Source organism: Abramis brama (assembly GCF_963993115.1).
Source record: "Abramis brama genome assembly, chromosome: 14".
In the NCBI taxonomy this organism is placed as follows: Eukaryota; Metazoa; Chordata; class Actinopteri; order Cypriniformes; family Leuciscidae; genus Abramis; species Abramis brama.
In genome coordinates, this window is record NC_139976.1 from 16,511,230 (window position 1) to 16,529,091 (window position 17,862).

At 38.0% G+C, this 17,862-nt stretch overlaps 1 protein-coding gene across 1 annotated transcript; it reads left to right on the forward strand.

Moving 5' to 3' along the window:
* Positions 1 to 8,277: 8,277 nt before the first annotated feature.
* ormdl3 (ORMDL sphingolipid biosynthesis regulator 3) lies at positions 8,278 to 16,424 on the forward strand. Its single transcript, XM_084135142.1, has 4 exons — positions 8,278 to 8,550; positions 8,759 to 8,973; positions 10,210 to 10,361; positions 14,433 to 16,424. The coding sequence occupies exons 2-4, from the start codon at positions 8,800 to 8,802 to the stop codon at positions 14,566 to 14,568; spliced, it is 462 nt and encodes a 153-aa protein (XP_083991268.1). The 5' UTR covers positions 8,278 to 8,550; positions 8,759 to 8,799; the 3' UTR covers positions 14,569 to 16,424.
* The last annotated feature ends 1,438 nt before the right edge of the window (positions 16,425 to 17,862 follow it).

Consider the following 17,862-nt stretch of genomic DNA (forward strand, 5'->3'; position numbering starts at 1 on the left):
AGTCATGTTTGTGGACACTCCTGCTTTTTATTAGGGCCAGGATAATACATCACCCTACACACCCACAAAGTAGCCCTTATAATCTGGGAAAGACACCCTTTTGGCTTCCTGTGAGTGGACAGAAGATTAAAGCTATTGCAAATGACATAAGCCAGTGAGTTAAAACAGGAGCAACATGTACGTTACACCATTAAGGTGCGGTCACATTCACTGCGAATTTTCGCAGGTGGAATCCAGACATTTCAGTAGGAATCTATGCAATTTGGGAATTTCACTTAAGAGCGAAATATTTCCCTACACAAATTTTGCAATTGGTTCAAGTTGGTCACATGGAATCGCTGCGTCGACCAGCTGAAAGATGCTCGGTTTGAAAGTGAGTTCGCTGTGAGTTCTGCTTCATACATCACTACAGTAGACAACAGACCTTTTTTGCCCACGAAATATCACAGAAAATTCGCTAATGTGACAGCACCTTTAACATTAGCATTAATCCGTATGTGTTTGCTTGCTGCATTCGCAGGGAATGCAGAGACATACACAGAGGATCCCTGTGGTGCAGGTTTCTAAGGCGACCCGAAAACGGCCGTAACCAGGTCCGGCTCTTTCTCAGGCTTTCCTCAAAGAGGGACATGTGCAGACCCCCACTATTCCTTGCACACACACACACTCAATCCGGACAGTGTGGCCGGACACAGGCAAGCAATAAAACCTGGATTAGCGGAGTGTTCACACATAACACTAGAGCGAGAAAGTTTCTTAACACGCCCAAGCCCACCCTCTCCTCACACACGTCTCTCCTCTCTTTCATTCCCTCCATCTCTCCTTCTTTTGTGTCTGCGTCTCTCCTCCCTCCTCTTCCTTTGCCCCTTTCTCTTCAGAATTTCATTGTTTGTTATTACCATGTTAGAGATAAAGGAGGTCTGAGGAATTAGCTTGTTCTTACAGTTGCAGAGAAAATCCGCTTAAGCCCGCAACCCCCAAATTTGCGGTACCCAGAAGCCCCTGCTCTCGGGATTTAACTAGAATGCGTATCTTTGTGGTAGGGGGAAAAAATCATTTTGTAAGGTGCCAACGGGGCTGAGATGGAGCAGTCCGACCCGTCTCCGGGCCCCCGTCCCTGCATCATGTCCTGGAAATGAGTGCATTTGTATAATATCACTGCTTTTGTCCCTACTTTGTAAGCTGGGGACAAAGCCCAGACACTCCTCCACCCCTCTCCGCTCATCCCCCCCCCCCCACAAACAAACCTTTTTCATTAGAGCAGCAAACACTTTCTCCTTCAATAGCCCTGATACTACACATCATCCCCAGCATCTCTGCAGGACCCGAGCGCTTTAAAGCGCCTCTCTTCTCTCAGGACACAGAGCTCGCTTAATTAAACCGCACTTAAGCCGGACAAAAGGCTTCGTGCAGGTCTGGGCGAGCCCGCAGAGAGTATTCATGGCCGTCGTAAAGCGAAAGCCGCGCGAGAGAGAGCTATATGCCAGATACTTTGTTCACACAAGATGAAGAGTCAACAGCCACCCCCACGCCATTTCTCTCCTAATAACCACCTTTAGAAAGGCTCCGTCCCTGCACAATGCTTCTCCGCTCCCCTCCTCTCGCTCTCAATCACCCTCCAGGACAATGCCTAAAGCTCCGCAGCCCCCCAGGAGCCTCGGCCCCACAACAGACACCTCTTTTATTGAAATTCTTTGGTGTTCTAATCCTCAGCTTCCTCTATAGGACAATAATGGAGTGTCAGTACTTTAGCTTTTTCCAGTGTGGCTATCATTAGACCGGCTTGGGTCACAAGCCCTCTCTTCCTCCTATCTCAGGCTTGAAATTATTTTTGACTTGGAGTTACTGAAGCTCGAAAATGAATACATTACCAGGGCATATTGCATACGAAATAATAACGGGTACTGTTATCCTTGCAAAGAACGTTGTCTGGCACACATTCTAAAGCAAATATCAAATCAGACATGAGAAGCATAGACCATATTTATTTTAAGAGTGCAACAGTCCTAACCCCAGGCCCCAGACTAAGATATTGGAGTTTTGAATGAATGGATTTTTTTTAAAGGGTTGTTGAAATAATGCCACATACTGTATGTGTTAAATTTGACATTTGGGGTAGAAGGTTTGTCTGTGTCAGTCTAAAAAGTAATGTCAAGTTTTTACAGGATTCAAATGAAACGCAGATTGGAAAGATTCTTAACACGGTTTCATTTTCAAGGGTTGAAAATGAAAATTCTAAGGTTTGTTCTCACATGTCAAGCAAGTAGAGCTGACTTCCGTGTTTACCATAGTCAGTCTGTGTATGTGCGCTGATCATTTTTTGTGTGTGTGAATTAAATCTGTTAATCGTATAACAATTGTGTCTCTTCAGAAGACTGCTAAACTGCTCAATTCATATGGATTACTTTCATGTAATAAAGGACTTTTTGAAGCATCAAGGTTTTGGTGGAATGGACTTTCAATGGAGGGACACAAATTACATTACATAAAAAATATATGTATGTGTGTTTTGAAGATGAACAAAAGTCTTATAGGTTTGGAACGACATCAGAGTGAGTAAATAGACAGAATTTTCATTTTTGGTCGAACTATCCCTTTAACACTCAGATGACATGGACAGCAGGACATCTTAAAGGGCTATTTCACGTAACAGTTATTAAGATTTCGTCATCATTTACTCACCCTCATATACCAAAAAGCACCAAAAAGTCCATATGATTTGTGTGCTATATTCCTTCTTCTGAAGCCATACAATAGTTTTTAGAGAAAGTCAGAAAGTTTTCATCTCCTCTTGTTAGTTTATAGAGGCAACTAAGGAACGACACTAGGGTGAGTAAATTGTGACAGAATTTCAAAGTTAAAGTCCATGATGACAGTCATTAACTACAGATTAATCTTTTTTCAACAGACCAACTCAAAAAAAGTTCTAACACTTTAATTAATCAATACAAAATATACAAGGTTCATATATTTGTTAGTAACTGAGAAAAGTATAGTGCGAAGACGTCTTTAGGCTTCATTTCTTCTAAAGCAATAAACATTCTTTATTTATATAGCACTTTATAATACAGATTATCACAGTAAAAAAAAAAAAAAAAAAAAACGTTGCATGGTTCATCAATTATAAAACTACTTCAATTACAGCAATAAAGCAGCTCTACAGAAGACAGTGTCATTATTCAGCTCAATTCAGTTTTTGTTTCTCCGATAGTGTCATTATAGTTAGATTGACAATATTTTCTGAATATTAATTGTCATTGAGCTAACTAAATGTGACAGAGGCAAGGTTCTGGTCACATGACTCTGTAAAGGTGGGTAAAAAATACAAAAATAAAAAGAGTAAATTGCGAGTATACAATATTTTTTCAAGCATTTCAAAACCATCAACAATGTGTTACTGACATCTTCTGGTTACTCTCGGTACTGTCACACTTTTATCTTTAACTGTTCGAATTCTTATGTTCAGACTGGAGACAAATTAACCAACTTCTATGATTTTATTAGCATTAGTGGTTTATTTAGCATTGGTGGTGTCAGAATTACATTACAATAATTTGAGACTGCTGTGCTCCTTAAACCCATCAAATCTTGTTATTTATTTATGGAAAAGTGGAATCCGTATGCTAACATGTATTTTTAAAGCTGGAATCGGTTGGGATTGGCTTGAAATATTTGAGGCATGCTGCTGGAGAATGTTCCAAATCCTAGTTAAAAACCTCTGGGGCAAATATGCGTACGTTTGTAAGAACATGCATGAACCGTCAGCAAAACGTTCATCTTGTATAATCTAGTATAAATTCCATTAGCTGTTGTCCTCTGTAAGACGAACAGTAGTAATTATGGAAGCTCTTAAAATGAAAGAACTTCATGCCTCTATAACATTTTATGATTTTCATGCTCATAGACTCATCAAAAACCTCAATGTAACATCTGTTAAAAGAATAAGTAAAAAAATTAGTCATTTAATAAGGCCACAGGTTAGTCTCTGTTATAATGGCAATTTGATCTCATCTGCAGCCAGTGATTTACTCTGCATAAAGTCATCATTTAAAGGTTAATTAATGTCACAAGTTTTGGCCCTCAGGGGACAGAAAGACACAATGCTGCTGCAATTCTAGGAGACTAAATGTAATCTTGTCTTGAAAGGTAGCCTGCTTCCAACAGCTGAAGGAATCACATCACGTTGGGAAACATAAATCTTCGGGCCTAAGGGTTGCATTGTTAAAGAATATCATAGTAGCTTGTTCTGTGCTCCAAGATATAATTTAACAGCTTTTAAAATGTAGTAGCTCCCCGCCAAGAGCATTGCAAGAGTAAGAGCAAGAGCGGGAAGACCACAGCGCTTTGAAGTTGTGTGCGTTTGTTACGGTTTAATCATCAGTGAAGACGCTCCCACGTCATTCAGACACATGGCTCACCTTTCATTTCCTACAGGGCAAAATGACAGAGTTTGTGTAGAGCTACATTTCACAGTAAAGGAACATCTTTAGCCCAGAGACTAAATAATCTAGATTAGAAGCCTATTAGTAGCCTTAAAACCTATTAGTGGCCTTATAGCGTTTGTTTTGGAGCATTAGCTTCACATTATGCAATGTGTAGGATGGAAAGGACATACTGAGATGTGCAGGACTAATGAGCTGACTACATGACTATACCTGGAAGTAATTCTTCAAATATAGCAATTTAAGTCAATAAAGTAGGTTTTAGTTTGACTGTAGAACATCCTCTGTTTTTCAAAGTGGAAACATTTCATCTCTCTCTTGTTTTAGGTGACTGATATTGGGTTGAGGTATGGTAAAGCTTTAGGAAAACATTGTCTTTAAAGTAGTGCACTAGCTTGACCATAAACCAGTCCTTAACCATGGACACTTTTTACCTTGTGAACTTTTTATACGCTCACAATATATATATATATATATATATATATATATATATATATATATATATATATATATATATATATAGAGAGAGAGAGAGAGAGAGAGAGAGAGAGAGAGAGAGAGAGAGAGAGAGAGAGAGAGAGAGAGAGAGAGAGAGAGAGAGAGAGAGAGAGAGAGAGAGAGAGAATTTCACTCTTTGTTTGGGTAATTATTGATCATTCATGTTTTTTTTTGGGGTGAAATTTAATAGTATGATTTTCCTGGACAAGGGGCAGACTCTTTACATGAAGGACATTTTAAAAATAGCTAAATAAATATATAAATAAGTGAATGAATAAATAAATTAACAAACAAAAAAACTATAAAAGCGGGTTTCAGAGGCATTTTCAGTGTGAACTTAATGTAACAAAAAGGAAAGAGTTCAGAAGAACAAATCTATTAGTTTAAATAAATCATGTGCTAGATAGAAGATTAGGAAACACCCATGATATTAAATTTTTTAGTACACACAGTGAAAAAAGACATAACAAACTTATCTCTGAATGTAAAACATTTTAGAAAATAATATCTATTTTCTTAAATTTATATGGGACAACGTTTTAGATATCCCATAACTTTTCTCACATATGTTTTAATCTGAAATAGTTCAAGAACACAGGATGATGTACTTAAGGGATAGTTTTATGGCAAGCTGTTTTAGCCTTTAATGTTCCAGTGTTACTGATCGTAATGGCATTTTTACTGGTAATAATTAAATTAGAGAGCTCTTCAATTCAGTTCTTACTAGTAACAATTATGATTAGAGAGCTCTCTAAAAAACATTTGTAGAGCTCTGCAATTGCATTTTTACTAGTAGCAATGGACTCTATGCATGGTCGCTGCTGCATTTAGTCTCAGCTCTTAGGCTCAGAGCCGTTTCAGGGCCTACCGTTTCATTGAGCGCCATCAGCATGGTTTTTACACTTGCTGCTTGCAAGATCTTCCACAGATTATGGTGAACTGTCAATCGAATTATGGGGTTGACATCTGTCACACCTTCTAATAATAAGAAGGAGAAAGGCGTTAATTTGTATGTTTCGAGTTATATCTAGCTTTGAGGCTAAATATTCTCAAGCTAACAAGCTAGCTAGCTTCAGTAAAAGTGCACTCAGGGCGTGTCGGAATCCACTTTTGCTAGTTTAACGACGGGAGAAATGGCACATGCGCAACATGGTGCAAAAGTGTTGTCCCTATTCTCTTAATGAGTAATGGTTGTGTTTTGGGCATAATGAGCAAAAAAACAGAGTGTAATTTCCCATTACCTTTAAAAGCCAGTTGCGCTCGCGCCATGGCGTTGCTATTTACAAGGGTGGAATTTGCAAGCGGAAAGACTGAACGCGTCTCCAGAGAGGAAACAGATCTGCTCGTGCGCAAGGTTTAAAGCAAGCAAGCAGACCATCTATGGGACAAGCCGAATTCCACCATATCTTTATGTACACAATATTAATATTTTACATTGTAATCCTTTTATTTTTAATATTTGTCTAGTTTGTGTGCTGCTGCGCCTCCCTGTGTATGTTATAAGCAGAGTGTACGTGCGTTGTGGACTCGCCTATAGGCGCGCATTACTAACGAGCTCTTTAAATAACAAAAAAATACTGCACCATTGACTTTAAACCAGGTTTCAGTTGGTAAATGGCACAGTCTATTTCAGTTGCCTCAAAATAGCAATGCAACAACAATGCGCTTGAACACACCTCATTTTCAGACCATGCATTTGCTATTTAAACAATGTAGCGCAGGACGTGAAAATGCTAACTGCGTCGGGCTGAAACTAGCAAAAAACACTTGCGTCACGCCTGGCGCTGCATTGCGCCGGGTGTATGATAGGGCCCCTGAGTATGTCCGCGAGTGAGCGACAGTGCGTGAGAGAGAGTGTGTCCGAGCATTATATAGTTTGAATATATAAATTTTATATATATATTTTATATATAAATAAATTACACAGCATTAGAATAATCTCTGTATCCTATTGGTATCATCATGGTATCATGTTTAATTAGTTTACATGGAAATAAAAATAAAATCTAAAAATAACCTGCAGGGAATGTCTCTCACATTGTCCCACAGCAACATTAAAATAGTGTAGATTAGTGTACAATGTTTTGTAATAATAATTTATTCAATTTAGTGTCCATTTCATTAATTTAATATATTTAATATTGGGGGCATCCAAGTTATTTGACATACAGTATTTAATTTTGAAAACATTTTTTTAAGTAACACAATAGTTACTTTCCCTGGTAATTAGTTACTTGTATAATGATGTAACTCAGTTACAAACCCAGTTACTATTTGTGAGAAGTACCTAGTGACTATAACTAATTACTTTTTTAAAGTAAAATGCCCAACTCTGATGATTCTGTATGACTATGAATGTCATTATTTTTGTGCATTTTTCATTTTCTAAGGGTCTGGTGACAGGAGAGATCAGCGTGAGGGCGAGTCAGAGAAGCCACATGAGAGTAGGCAGACAAAACTAGAAAACTGAGGGTTGAATTTATTGTTCATATTTTAAAATTAATTTTCTATGAATTTCTAGATTTATAGAAATGCAGGCATGACAAGTCTATTCAGGAGAAAAGTTTAGCTTTTAAAAGCTCTTTTAAAAGGAAAGACAGTCATCTTGTCTTGTTGTTTATGCATATCCTAACATTTGCAGTCCTTCATTTATTATTATTCTCCAATTGAAATAGTAAAAATGCAATTACGACAAGTAATGCTGAGAACATTAAAAGCTAAAATGGCTTGCCGTATAGGTCAGCAAAATGAAAATCCTGTCACCATTTAATCATCTTTATGTTAAGCCAATCCAATTTGTTATTCTTTTTTCTGCTGAACACAGAAAGAAAAGTTAGGAAGAATTAGGGACTGACATTTAAAAACATTAAAAGTAATTGGTGACTGCTTTGCACTGTTTTTTTTTGTTCCACAAGAATAAAAATAAGTCATACAGTTTTGACAACAACACGAGGGAGAGTAAATGATTGCACAGTTTTTCACTTTAGGGTGAACTGCCCCTTTAAAACAATGAACGTATTGAAACTTTCATAACGGGATACAAAGTAGCCTATCCATTGCTAAATCCTGTCACATTTGAACTTGTTATTACAAAACAGCCATTTGTGACTACTACATTATGTATAATATTTCGTTTAAATAAACTACTATACCCATAAATCTCTGTATTTTTGCATAATCGCCTAATCTCTCCTCACTGGCACGTTCTATGACGTTAGGGGGCGTGCGCCTTTTCAGCAAATTATCAACGCATCCAATGCTGATTGGGCAACATCCTCCACGTGACGCACGCCAATCCAATCGGCGGCTATAACGATGAATATATTTCCATCTTTCTAAAGGTAAATTCAGTAAAATTATGACGTGAAACGATGAAGTCTTGCTGTGTTGTCACCATCTGTTTGCACAGGAACAAAGTGCTTCAAAGCAAACATAATGAAATAAACAGACGTGTCAAGTTTCGTGTGCGCGAAACAGCAAGGCTACATTGCACAAAGGCTCCAGAAAGGAAGATATCCTGATAACGTTTACGAAACCGCGCTGTTATTATCTTCGTAAGGACTTATTGTGAACTTCGTGATTCGTGAAGACTCTTGCGCAATATTCTACTGTAAGTGAACAGTGCTTTGTCCTACTTTTATTTTAAATAACAACAATATTGAACAGTATCAGAAGTTGCTTTTCCACACTCTGCATATTGATGGTGATTTTTACATTTTGTTTTATGACTTCTTGTAGTTTATGCATCTAAATGTCAGTGAACTAAATGTAATTCTAAACACACATGTGCATTTACATTTGCTTCTTGTCTGTGACAGTAAGTGCGCAATAGTTGTGAGTGTCCCTCTTCTGCGCGAGGATGAATGTGGGCACGGCGCACAGTGAGGTGAATCCAAACACGCGAGTGATGAACAGCAGGGGTATATGGCTTTCATATGTGCTTGGCATCGGCCTCCTACACATCATATTGCTCAGCATACCCTTCGTCAGCGTGCCTGTGGTCTGGACCCTCACCAACCTCATCCACAACATGGTAAGAATGACATGTGCACAGTCTCATGTTAGAAAGTTCATCTGCTGGTGTTACGTAGAGCACTGCATTAAGAATTTAGGTCAGTGATTGATTTGCTAAGTCAAGTGGTGATCCAACACAGTACCAAATTGACAAAATAATACTGAAATGTCTTTAATATACCCTACCATGCATGACTAGGCAACTTCATAGGCTCAACAATATGCAAAATTATTCACATGACATATTGACTGAAGAGAACATTTTCATAGATTCATGCTTTTGGCACACAATTAATTGCACGAACAAATTGTGCTCAAACTGTGTTTATCCTCACTGCAAGTGAACTTATTTTATATAGTTTTATATACTATTTTATATACTTTTATTTAGAATTTAATATATAGTCTACTACGTTGTCTTAAGGAAGCAACCTGTCAAATTACAGATGCTGACATTGACAAGTGTCAAAATGACATTTGAATTTGTTCTGTGTATTTCCAATAAAAGATATGGAAAGCATTTCCCCCCTCCTATTTACAAACTGATTTCACATTCTGTTCGCATAATAGCTCCAATTCTATGAGAATAGGGAAATCCACACCACAGCTATAACAATAGCCTAATGATTTCCTGAATAATCATTGACAGCCACTTAGAATCGATCCAACTTTAAAGAGCTCAAGCATTTAAAGTGGCAGATGACCTAACTAAATCCTAAATAGAACCTTATCATGTGTTGATGTGGGCGCCAGTTAAGTTATTGCTATAGTTATCTTTATTCTTATCGTTCTTGGTGCGAACCGGCCTTAGCTACACTTCTGTAGTTAGTAGTAGTATTGTAATTTCCTGCTCTCTGTGACCCATAACTGACCTGCAAACCATTTTGGGTCACAAACCAGCAACTGAGAACCATTGCATGTTTCATAGTGTAAATGTAGCACAGATGCTTTCTTAAGAAGCAGAGGTTTGAAATAATCATTAGTTTTGTGACAGTCCCCAGCTGCAGGATCTCTGAAATGGCAACATTTTTTTTTTCTTGCTGAATTTTGGCCCGTTAAGTTGCTGACTCCAGGTTCTGTAATTTCAGCCAAAGGCGGACTTACAGAGCCATCCTGTATCGCCTTTCTTAGTCATCCTGCTCCCAAAACAGATCAGCTCTTGCTGTTGTCCTAAGAGTTGCACAACATCTGCTAATAGAGCTTTGAAGAATTGTACCAAAGGTCATGATGTTCTGTGACTGTCTTTCTGTTGTAGTGCATGTATATCTTCCTACACACGGTTAAAGGAACGCCGTTTGAGACTCCGGACCAAGGCAAGGCCCGGCTGCTGACCCACTGGGAACAGATGGACTACGGGGTCCAGTTCACCGCCTCTCGAAAGTTTCTCACCATCACCCCTATTATACTGTAAGAGTGTTTGCTTTCACTCAGTGCTGTTAGGAGCTTCATTCTGTTCGTCACGCCAATTTGTTCTGCACACGCACTGTGAAGGCTTTCACAGCTTGCACTGCATTGCCATGAGCAAGAGGCAGCGATGCTGACTTCCTGTGGTGTCTGCTGGCAAGGAGAGCCGGATTTAGAAATATTTAGTCAGCCAGTCAGGTCATTTGCTCTACTGTTTTCTTCTCTCTCGTGTCTTCTCCTCTCCTGCTGCAATGGTGTATCTGTCGGCTACAGTGAGGGATAAGGTTGTTGCTAGCCTGGCTTAGCTGTTTAGGTTAGTCTCCCTGTCTGACCAGCAGAAAAGTACTTAAACTCCTCTAAAAGCAGTCAACAGTCCAGCTTCACCAGTCTGAGAGAGCAGTTAAGATCAGCAAACTAGCTTTAAGATATTGTTTTCAGCAGGGTTGATTATACCCCGTGGGAATTGAATTGGAGAAAAGTGGATGTTACATAGTAGCAGTGTTATTTTAGTATGTTTATATATTATTAGAGTATTTGTTGATGTTTTTAATTGGCTTTTAATTTTTTTTATTTTCAGTTTTCAAATTGTAGCTTTTTAAATATTTCTATTTAGCCTCAATTTATTTTAAGTTTAGTTTTAGTAACTTCAGCTTATTTCAGTTATTATATTATATTATTAATTTAGTGCTGTTAATGAATAGAAAAAGTTAATTAATCACACATTTTTCTGTAATTAAAATGCGATTAATCACACCCAATAATTAAAGTTTTTAATATATTTTTGTTTTGTAATACTTTCACATTGAATCCCCAAAATAATCTAGAAACAACATAAAAATGATATACTTTAAATATTTGTTTAATGGCATCTTTTTACCAAGCACTATGAATGAAGGCCAGTATCACGTAACTGATACTGATGTCTCCATTAAATGGATTTTTTTCCCTCAATTTTAGCTATTAATTATAGCCCTTCAACATAACAGTATCATTGAAAGCTATCAAATTGAACATTAATAGGCTTTAAAAAATATAACAATTTTAAATTTACGTGAACTTAAAAAAAAAGCTTAGTGTTCATGTTCGCATGGGTAGTCGCACTTGGCTTTAGCGGCTCTAACTTAACTTTTCCATATCATTCATCTGATGATAGACGTCTCATGATATTTATTTTAGCACAACTGGGCTGTATTAGGCTATTGATTCCCGTGATTTTGCTTATAAATTTTGATTCAGCCATTAGCCTACCTTCGTGATCACGCAAAGAGGTCTGCCGTGGCGGTCCGTTCAGAATTCGCTTAGAAGCTAGCTCACTTCTTCTGATGAAAGTGGCCACCCCCAGGACCACAACGTGAAACATGATCATGTTAAGACTAAGAATATTATTTTAAGATTAAGCCATACACATTATCAAAACTATAACAGATTAAAAACGAATTTAAGCATGGCTGATACAAATGAAGATTTTCAAATAAAATATTTTTTATTAAACAATGACAGACAACAAAAAATGTGTGCTTGTGTGAGTGTGTGTGAACAAGAAAAACAAAAACCAGGGGCAGGTGATCCATGAAACAGACAGGACTGGTGATGGCCATAACAATCCTAGAGGTCCAGCATTGTTCTCACAAGCCGCTTCACTCAAGACAATAAAACAATTAAAAGTTAGTATATCCCAAAAAAATAAATTAAATAAAAGTTGCTATAAAGGTGGCAGCGATTCATTACCGAACTCTTACTGTCACAGCTGACGAAGTCGCGCTAGCTAACTAGCTAGCAGGCAGTGCTTGAAAATTGGTTGAAACAACCAACATAAAATATAAATAATTACGCTGTGCATGTACAAATGAAGACCAGTATAAGCATCGCAAAGGGCCTCTGAAACAATATAGACAGTTGACAATTCAAAAGAGGTCGATATTTCAACAACTTAACTCTAGAACAACTCGACGCGCAGCAATGTAAGTGAATGGTGTCCAACGCCCAAATGACAGTGTTTGGAACTAATCCGATCTTCAAATCCCGGAAATAGGCGGTTAAAAGCGCCGCCATTTTTTACAACGGAGGTCTATGGGAGTGTCGCAACTCTTTCTCTCTATGGCTCTGACCCATTGTAATAAATGCAGGCCCGGCTGCAGGATGAAATGACTGAGGGGGCATGTGAAATTGTTAAGGGGGCTTAACTTTATACCATCAATGAACAATACACACACTGATAACTTGCTTAGTAAAAAAGATAAGCCAGCGTCATTTATGATGCATATATTAACCCTTTCACGCTTAATTTTAATATTCTGACTCCCCATAGTGTGTTTTTTCAAGGCCACTGTTATTTTAGAACGTTCCCCCTTAATGTTTCCATGGCGACGCGTCATATTTGTCACGTGACACACCGCAGCCACAATAACACTGTTGACAGATGTATTGCTTTTATTTCCTTTTCACTTTTTATTCAAAATATTCACAAACTTGCTTACCATGTCATCAACTATCTGATATTCCGATTCTCAAAAATGTGTATGTGAGTGTGTTTGGTCATTTAAAAACCTTTATAAATAATCTTGATTTAATCTAATCTTGAAATGGCTGTTTCTTTGCGCCGCAGTTCAGAGAATCCTGTGAGTCATCAGTTTCTCCCGAAATACATGCAAGAAAGTGGCCGGTGAACTGTGAGAAGAATAGAGTAAACTTTATAGTTAACGTTACTTCCAATGTGTTTGTCTGATATATAACCCACGTCAGCAAATTATATTTGAATAGATTGTTATTGCTGCTTCCACAGACATCGGTGTGTATTTTATAAACTCCAAATGTATTGTTTTACTAGTGCTTATGCGTATTTAAATGTCTGAAACCTAAAACAAACATTGTGAGGTTGAAAACACTGCATAATTGTGATATATGACAGCGCTGAGCGCGTCCGTCTCTGGCTCAGCGCCAAACAACGCGCGAACGCACAGTTTGAATCTGGCAGTTATGTCGTCATTGAACATTCTAAATCCCATATGTTGGACCGTCACCGTACTCTCAGGGGCACAGAAATAAAAATCCCATATATGGGACTGGACCGCTCAAAAGGTTAAACATTTCATTTGTAACCATGAATACAAAAATGAAACTGAGGGGGCACAAATCAGATCTGAGGGGGCAATGCCCCCTTTTGCCCCCTCGTGGCGCCGGGCCTGAATAAATGTCACATTTAGCCTTGTCTTAAAGCTACGGTTTTTATCTACTGGTCCCGTCGGGCCAGTTCAGATTTTTACCTGCCCTGCTAAAATGCACAAAAAAAGTTATTGTTTTCATTGTTTTTGACCCAAGTAACCTTGAAAACAGTGTCTAACAGGTCAAATCAAACACTGTGCAGTCTTCACTGCATAAATTATAAATTTAATAAAGATACTAATTAAAGCTACAAAAGTGATTCAGTCAAGAGCAGTGAGTGATTGTTTGTTGTTCTTTGATTAGCATTAATGACAGACAGCAGCAGGTTTATTAGGCTGCGTTATTAAGACGCGTTTTGACTTGTTTTAATGCGTTTTGACAGCTCTTATTATTATATTATATTATATTATATTATATTATATTATATTATATTATATTATAGACCAGGGTTCACCAATCTCGGTCCTGGAGGGCCGCTGTCCTGCAGAGTTTAGCTCCAACCCCAATTAAACACACCTGAACCAGCTAATCAAGGTCTCACTAGGCATACTAGAAACTTTCAAACAGGTGTGTTGGAGCTGGTTGGAGCTAAACTCTGCAGGGACAGCGGCCCTCCAGGACCGAGATTGGTGAACCCTGTTATAGACAAACAATTTTTATCTTTAGGGTAACGTGCACTATTGTTTAGAATACTACTATTCATTAATAAGGTAAATACGTCTGTTTTGATTTTGATTTTAAATCTTTCTTTTTGTAACATTGTTAAAGCATGAAGAAACCACATCATGTCTTCCCATTAGATGCAGTGTTGTGCTGTGCTTGCTTGAGCAACTTCTATAACCTCTGCATCTGTGCATCTCATGTTGCTGTCTGACATTGACTTGATCTGGTCCTTGTCCTTCCCCTCTACAGGTATTTCCTGACCAGTTTCTATACAAAGTATGACAGGGTCCACTTCATCATCAACACCATTTCCCTGCTCACCGTGCTTGTCCCCAAACTTCCTCAGTTCCACGGGGTCCGCCTCTTCGGAATTAATAAGTACTGATGAGGTTTTGATCTTCAACACAAGAGGACGTGTTGACACAGAGGGCGCTTCATGACTTACTCTGTGGAAATAAAAAAGGAGAAATTTAGGGCTTCTTCGGATGCTCTGCTGCTTTGCGGTCAAACTGGCCGATCACACATTTTGATGTTTTTTCTATGACATTTGTTAGATACAAACACATTTGTTGAACCACCAGCAGAATTCAGCAGATGAGGGTCTCTGGAGATGTTTGGACCTCCGTTCTACTTTGTTGAAACGGACAGTGTTGCTTAACAGCATTATGTACGTCATGTGGAGCCACATGTTAGCTTTGTCACTTTGGCAGAAATGCTGCGTTGATGCAATGAATCTGATGGGTCAAAATAATCTGATTCATCATGTCTTCTTAACTGTTTTGGAGGCCTGAGTCAGCATGTCCCAATGTTTAGCACTGGGGAAAGAGAAGAAAGGTACTCTGTTTCTGAAGAAAGAGTACAAGGCTATTTTTAGCCCAAGTGCAAAAAGACTGGCTTCAATCCCATAGTTGGACATTGTCACCCTGTCCTGTGAAAACTTCTGCCAGCCCTTTATTTCAAACCTTAAAACATGTTTTTAGATTTAAAACAAAACTAGTTGAATTTTAAATACAGTATGATTAACATGTTTTAAACAGATGTTGGTTGCAGTGATATATCTATTGTGTAACCAGAGCCCTAAAACCTTTCACTCTTTTATAACATGCACTTAATATTGAGTAATAAAATGAGTTAGCTGGATGCATGGGAATTTAAAACCTCTAAGAGCTCTGGATGGGGAGCACCGGTACAGGGAATATTGGATTGGATCCTTTTTTCGCCAAGAGAGAAACTGCAGTTGACCTTTGGACTTTTTATGTACAATGAGTCAGGATAACTTAAATGTTAATGCAGTTTACTAAAATACAGAATATTTCTGTGAAGCATCAACAAAAAATGTGAATAAGATGTTTAAGTGCTTATCATTGTTTATGGCCAACCATGTTCTCTTTTACCATGTTATCATTATGCTGTTTCACAAAGGCAAAATGCAGTGGCTACACTGAAACAGAAAATTAGCTTTTTTATTGCATATTGATTAACAATTTAAGCAAACCCGAGTGCAAACCCATCTGTCACAATACAGATAATGGTTTAAAAGACCAGATTTCAAATTTGATAACCTACATACTGCATTTTGCAAACAAAAGTATTGGACTTTGATATGCATTTTGAATGACATAATTTCTAATAATTCATAATTGTCTTTTTTTTTGTAACAAAATGTTAAATTGGAATGATGTATGGTGTGTGACTAACCTCACAGACATATTCCTGGTACTAACTGAGCAAGATTCTGAAAAGGTTGCTTTGAAAATGACAATGCTTGCCTTTATAATCTCATACAGCATTTCATAATTTGTCATGTTTAGTAGCAATTTGTTGTAATGGTGTCTCAGTCATGCTCTCTGTGATTTTTGTTTTATTGCTGCCTCTCTTCGATGTTATGGATTACAGTCAGAACAATTGTGTTAACAATAATCCTGCATACGTGGAGCAACACCTTATCTAGCAAATCAGTTGACCTTGAAGCCCATATTTGTTCTATCAGTTTGCTTTTGTTTGTAAGTCATATTCGTTACACATTTCATGACAGATGCTTGCTGTTGACATGATCAGTATTTGCAATAATACTTACTATTATTACAATGATAGAAACTGTATTATTTGCCCTCTCACATTAACGTAAAGTCATTTGCAATCAGCCTTACTGCAGAGTTGATTACTTCATACTTGATTTGTTGACAGTACCTTATGCATTTTTGTTTATTTGTTTAATACAGTTGCAGATTAACATTGTGATGGATGATTAGAGTTCATTTGTTCATCAACTGGGCTTCAGTTCTCATTATTTGCAGATGGTTAGAGACTCATTTGACTGGCTGCATCAATATAGCTAAAGGGATGTTCCCTGATATGTGATTTCATCACATACTGTATTAGTACATTTACACAGCTATTTAGGGGCCAAGCACTGAAGGTGCGGAGGCACCTATTGTATCCGTTCCCGTTCTTATTCTTATTCTTCTTCCGTTTCTTCTTCTTCCGCTCTTGGAGTCTATGGCAGCCCATAGAACCGCTTGCGGGAAAGTTATGAAATTTGGCACACTGATAGAGGACAGTCCAATCTGTCGCCGTAGCAAATTTGGTTTCTTAATGTTTATGCTAATAACTTTTGAACTTTTGAAGGGCTAGAAACAAATTTCCTCTGATTCCTTTGGCTCAGGACGATTTGATTGCACCCTATGACGTCATTTTCCGCCATGGAAATTTTTCCGCCATTTTGAATTTTTCGAAACTCCTCCTAGGCCGTTGCTCCGATTTTCACGAAATTTGAACCAGATCATCTCCAGACCATGCCAACAAAAAGTTATGGAATTGAAGTTGATTCGTCAAACCGTTTTCGATAAACCCACAAACAAATTTTACGCAGCGTTTGCAAAAACAGACATAAGGCTGTATCTTCGTAACTCTTTATCGTATTCAGACCAAAATTGGTACATGTCATCACAAGCATGACCTGAGGCTACATGCAGCGCCACCTACTGGTCCGGAGATATGAAAAATGGCTATTTTTGCTTATAACTTCTGAACAGTTTGTCCACGTTAGATTCAGGGCAACATGCCGAGTCGACTGATATACAATTTTACCATATCGGTTATTTTGGCTGTCGGCCATTTAGAATTTTGTGCTAAAATGCTATATTTTAAGAACGCATGAACGGATTGTTACAAAACTTGGTATGGGTCATCAGCACGATAATCTGAAGGAGTGTGAGAAGTTTTGAACCAGCTCCACCTAGTGGTCAAAAGTTATAACAAAATTTCCAAAAAGGCTAATAACTTTTGAATAAATCTGTCTATTGAAATGCCACTGGTCTTAATAGATTCCTTGGGTCAAGCCGAGAACATAGATACTAAGTTTTCCTTATTTGGCCGAACTTCCTGTCCGCCATCTTGATTTTCATTCAAAACCTACTTTTTCTAACTCCTCCTAGACCGTTTGTCCGATTTTCACCAAAATCGAATCGTATCATCTCCAGACTGTGCTGACTAAAAGTTATGGATTTCGTGTCGATTGACGAAACCGTTTTCGTATAGCAAAGTTGAGGCATGATGCCAAAAGCACTATTCAGGATTTATCTCTGCAATGCCTTGACATATTGACACCAAACTTTGTATGTGTCATTGTAACTTCACTCTGACCACATCACATCAGCTTTCTAACTGCGCCACGTAT

Coding starts and splice junctions, on each gene's coding strand:
- ormdl3 (XM_084135142.1), top strand. CDS start 8,800: ATGAATGTGGGCACGGCGCACAGTGAGGTGAATCCAAACACGCGAGTG. Junction 8,974..10,209: donor CCAACCTCATCCACAACATG/GTAAGAATGACA, acceptor TTTCTGTTGTAG/TGCATGTATATCTTCCTACA. Junction 10,362..14,432: donor ACCATCACCCCTATTATACT/GTAAGAGTGTTT, acceptor TCCCCTCTACAG/GTATTTCCTGACCAGTTTCT.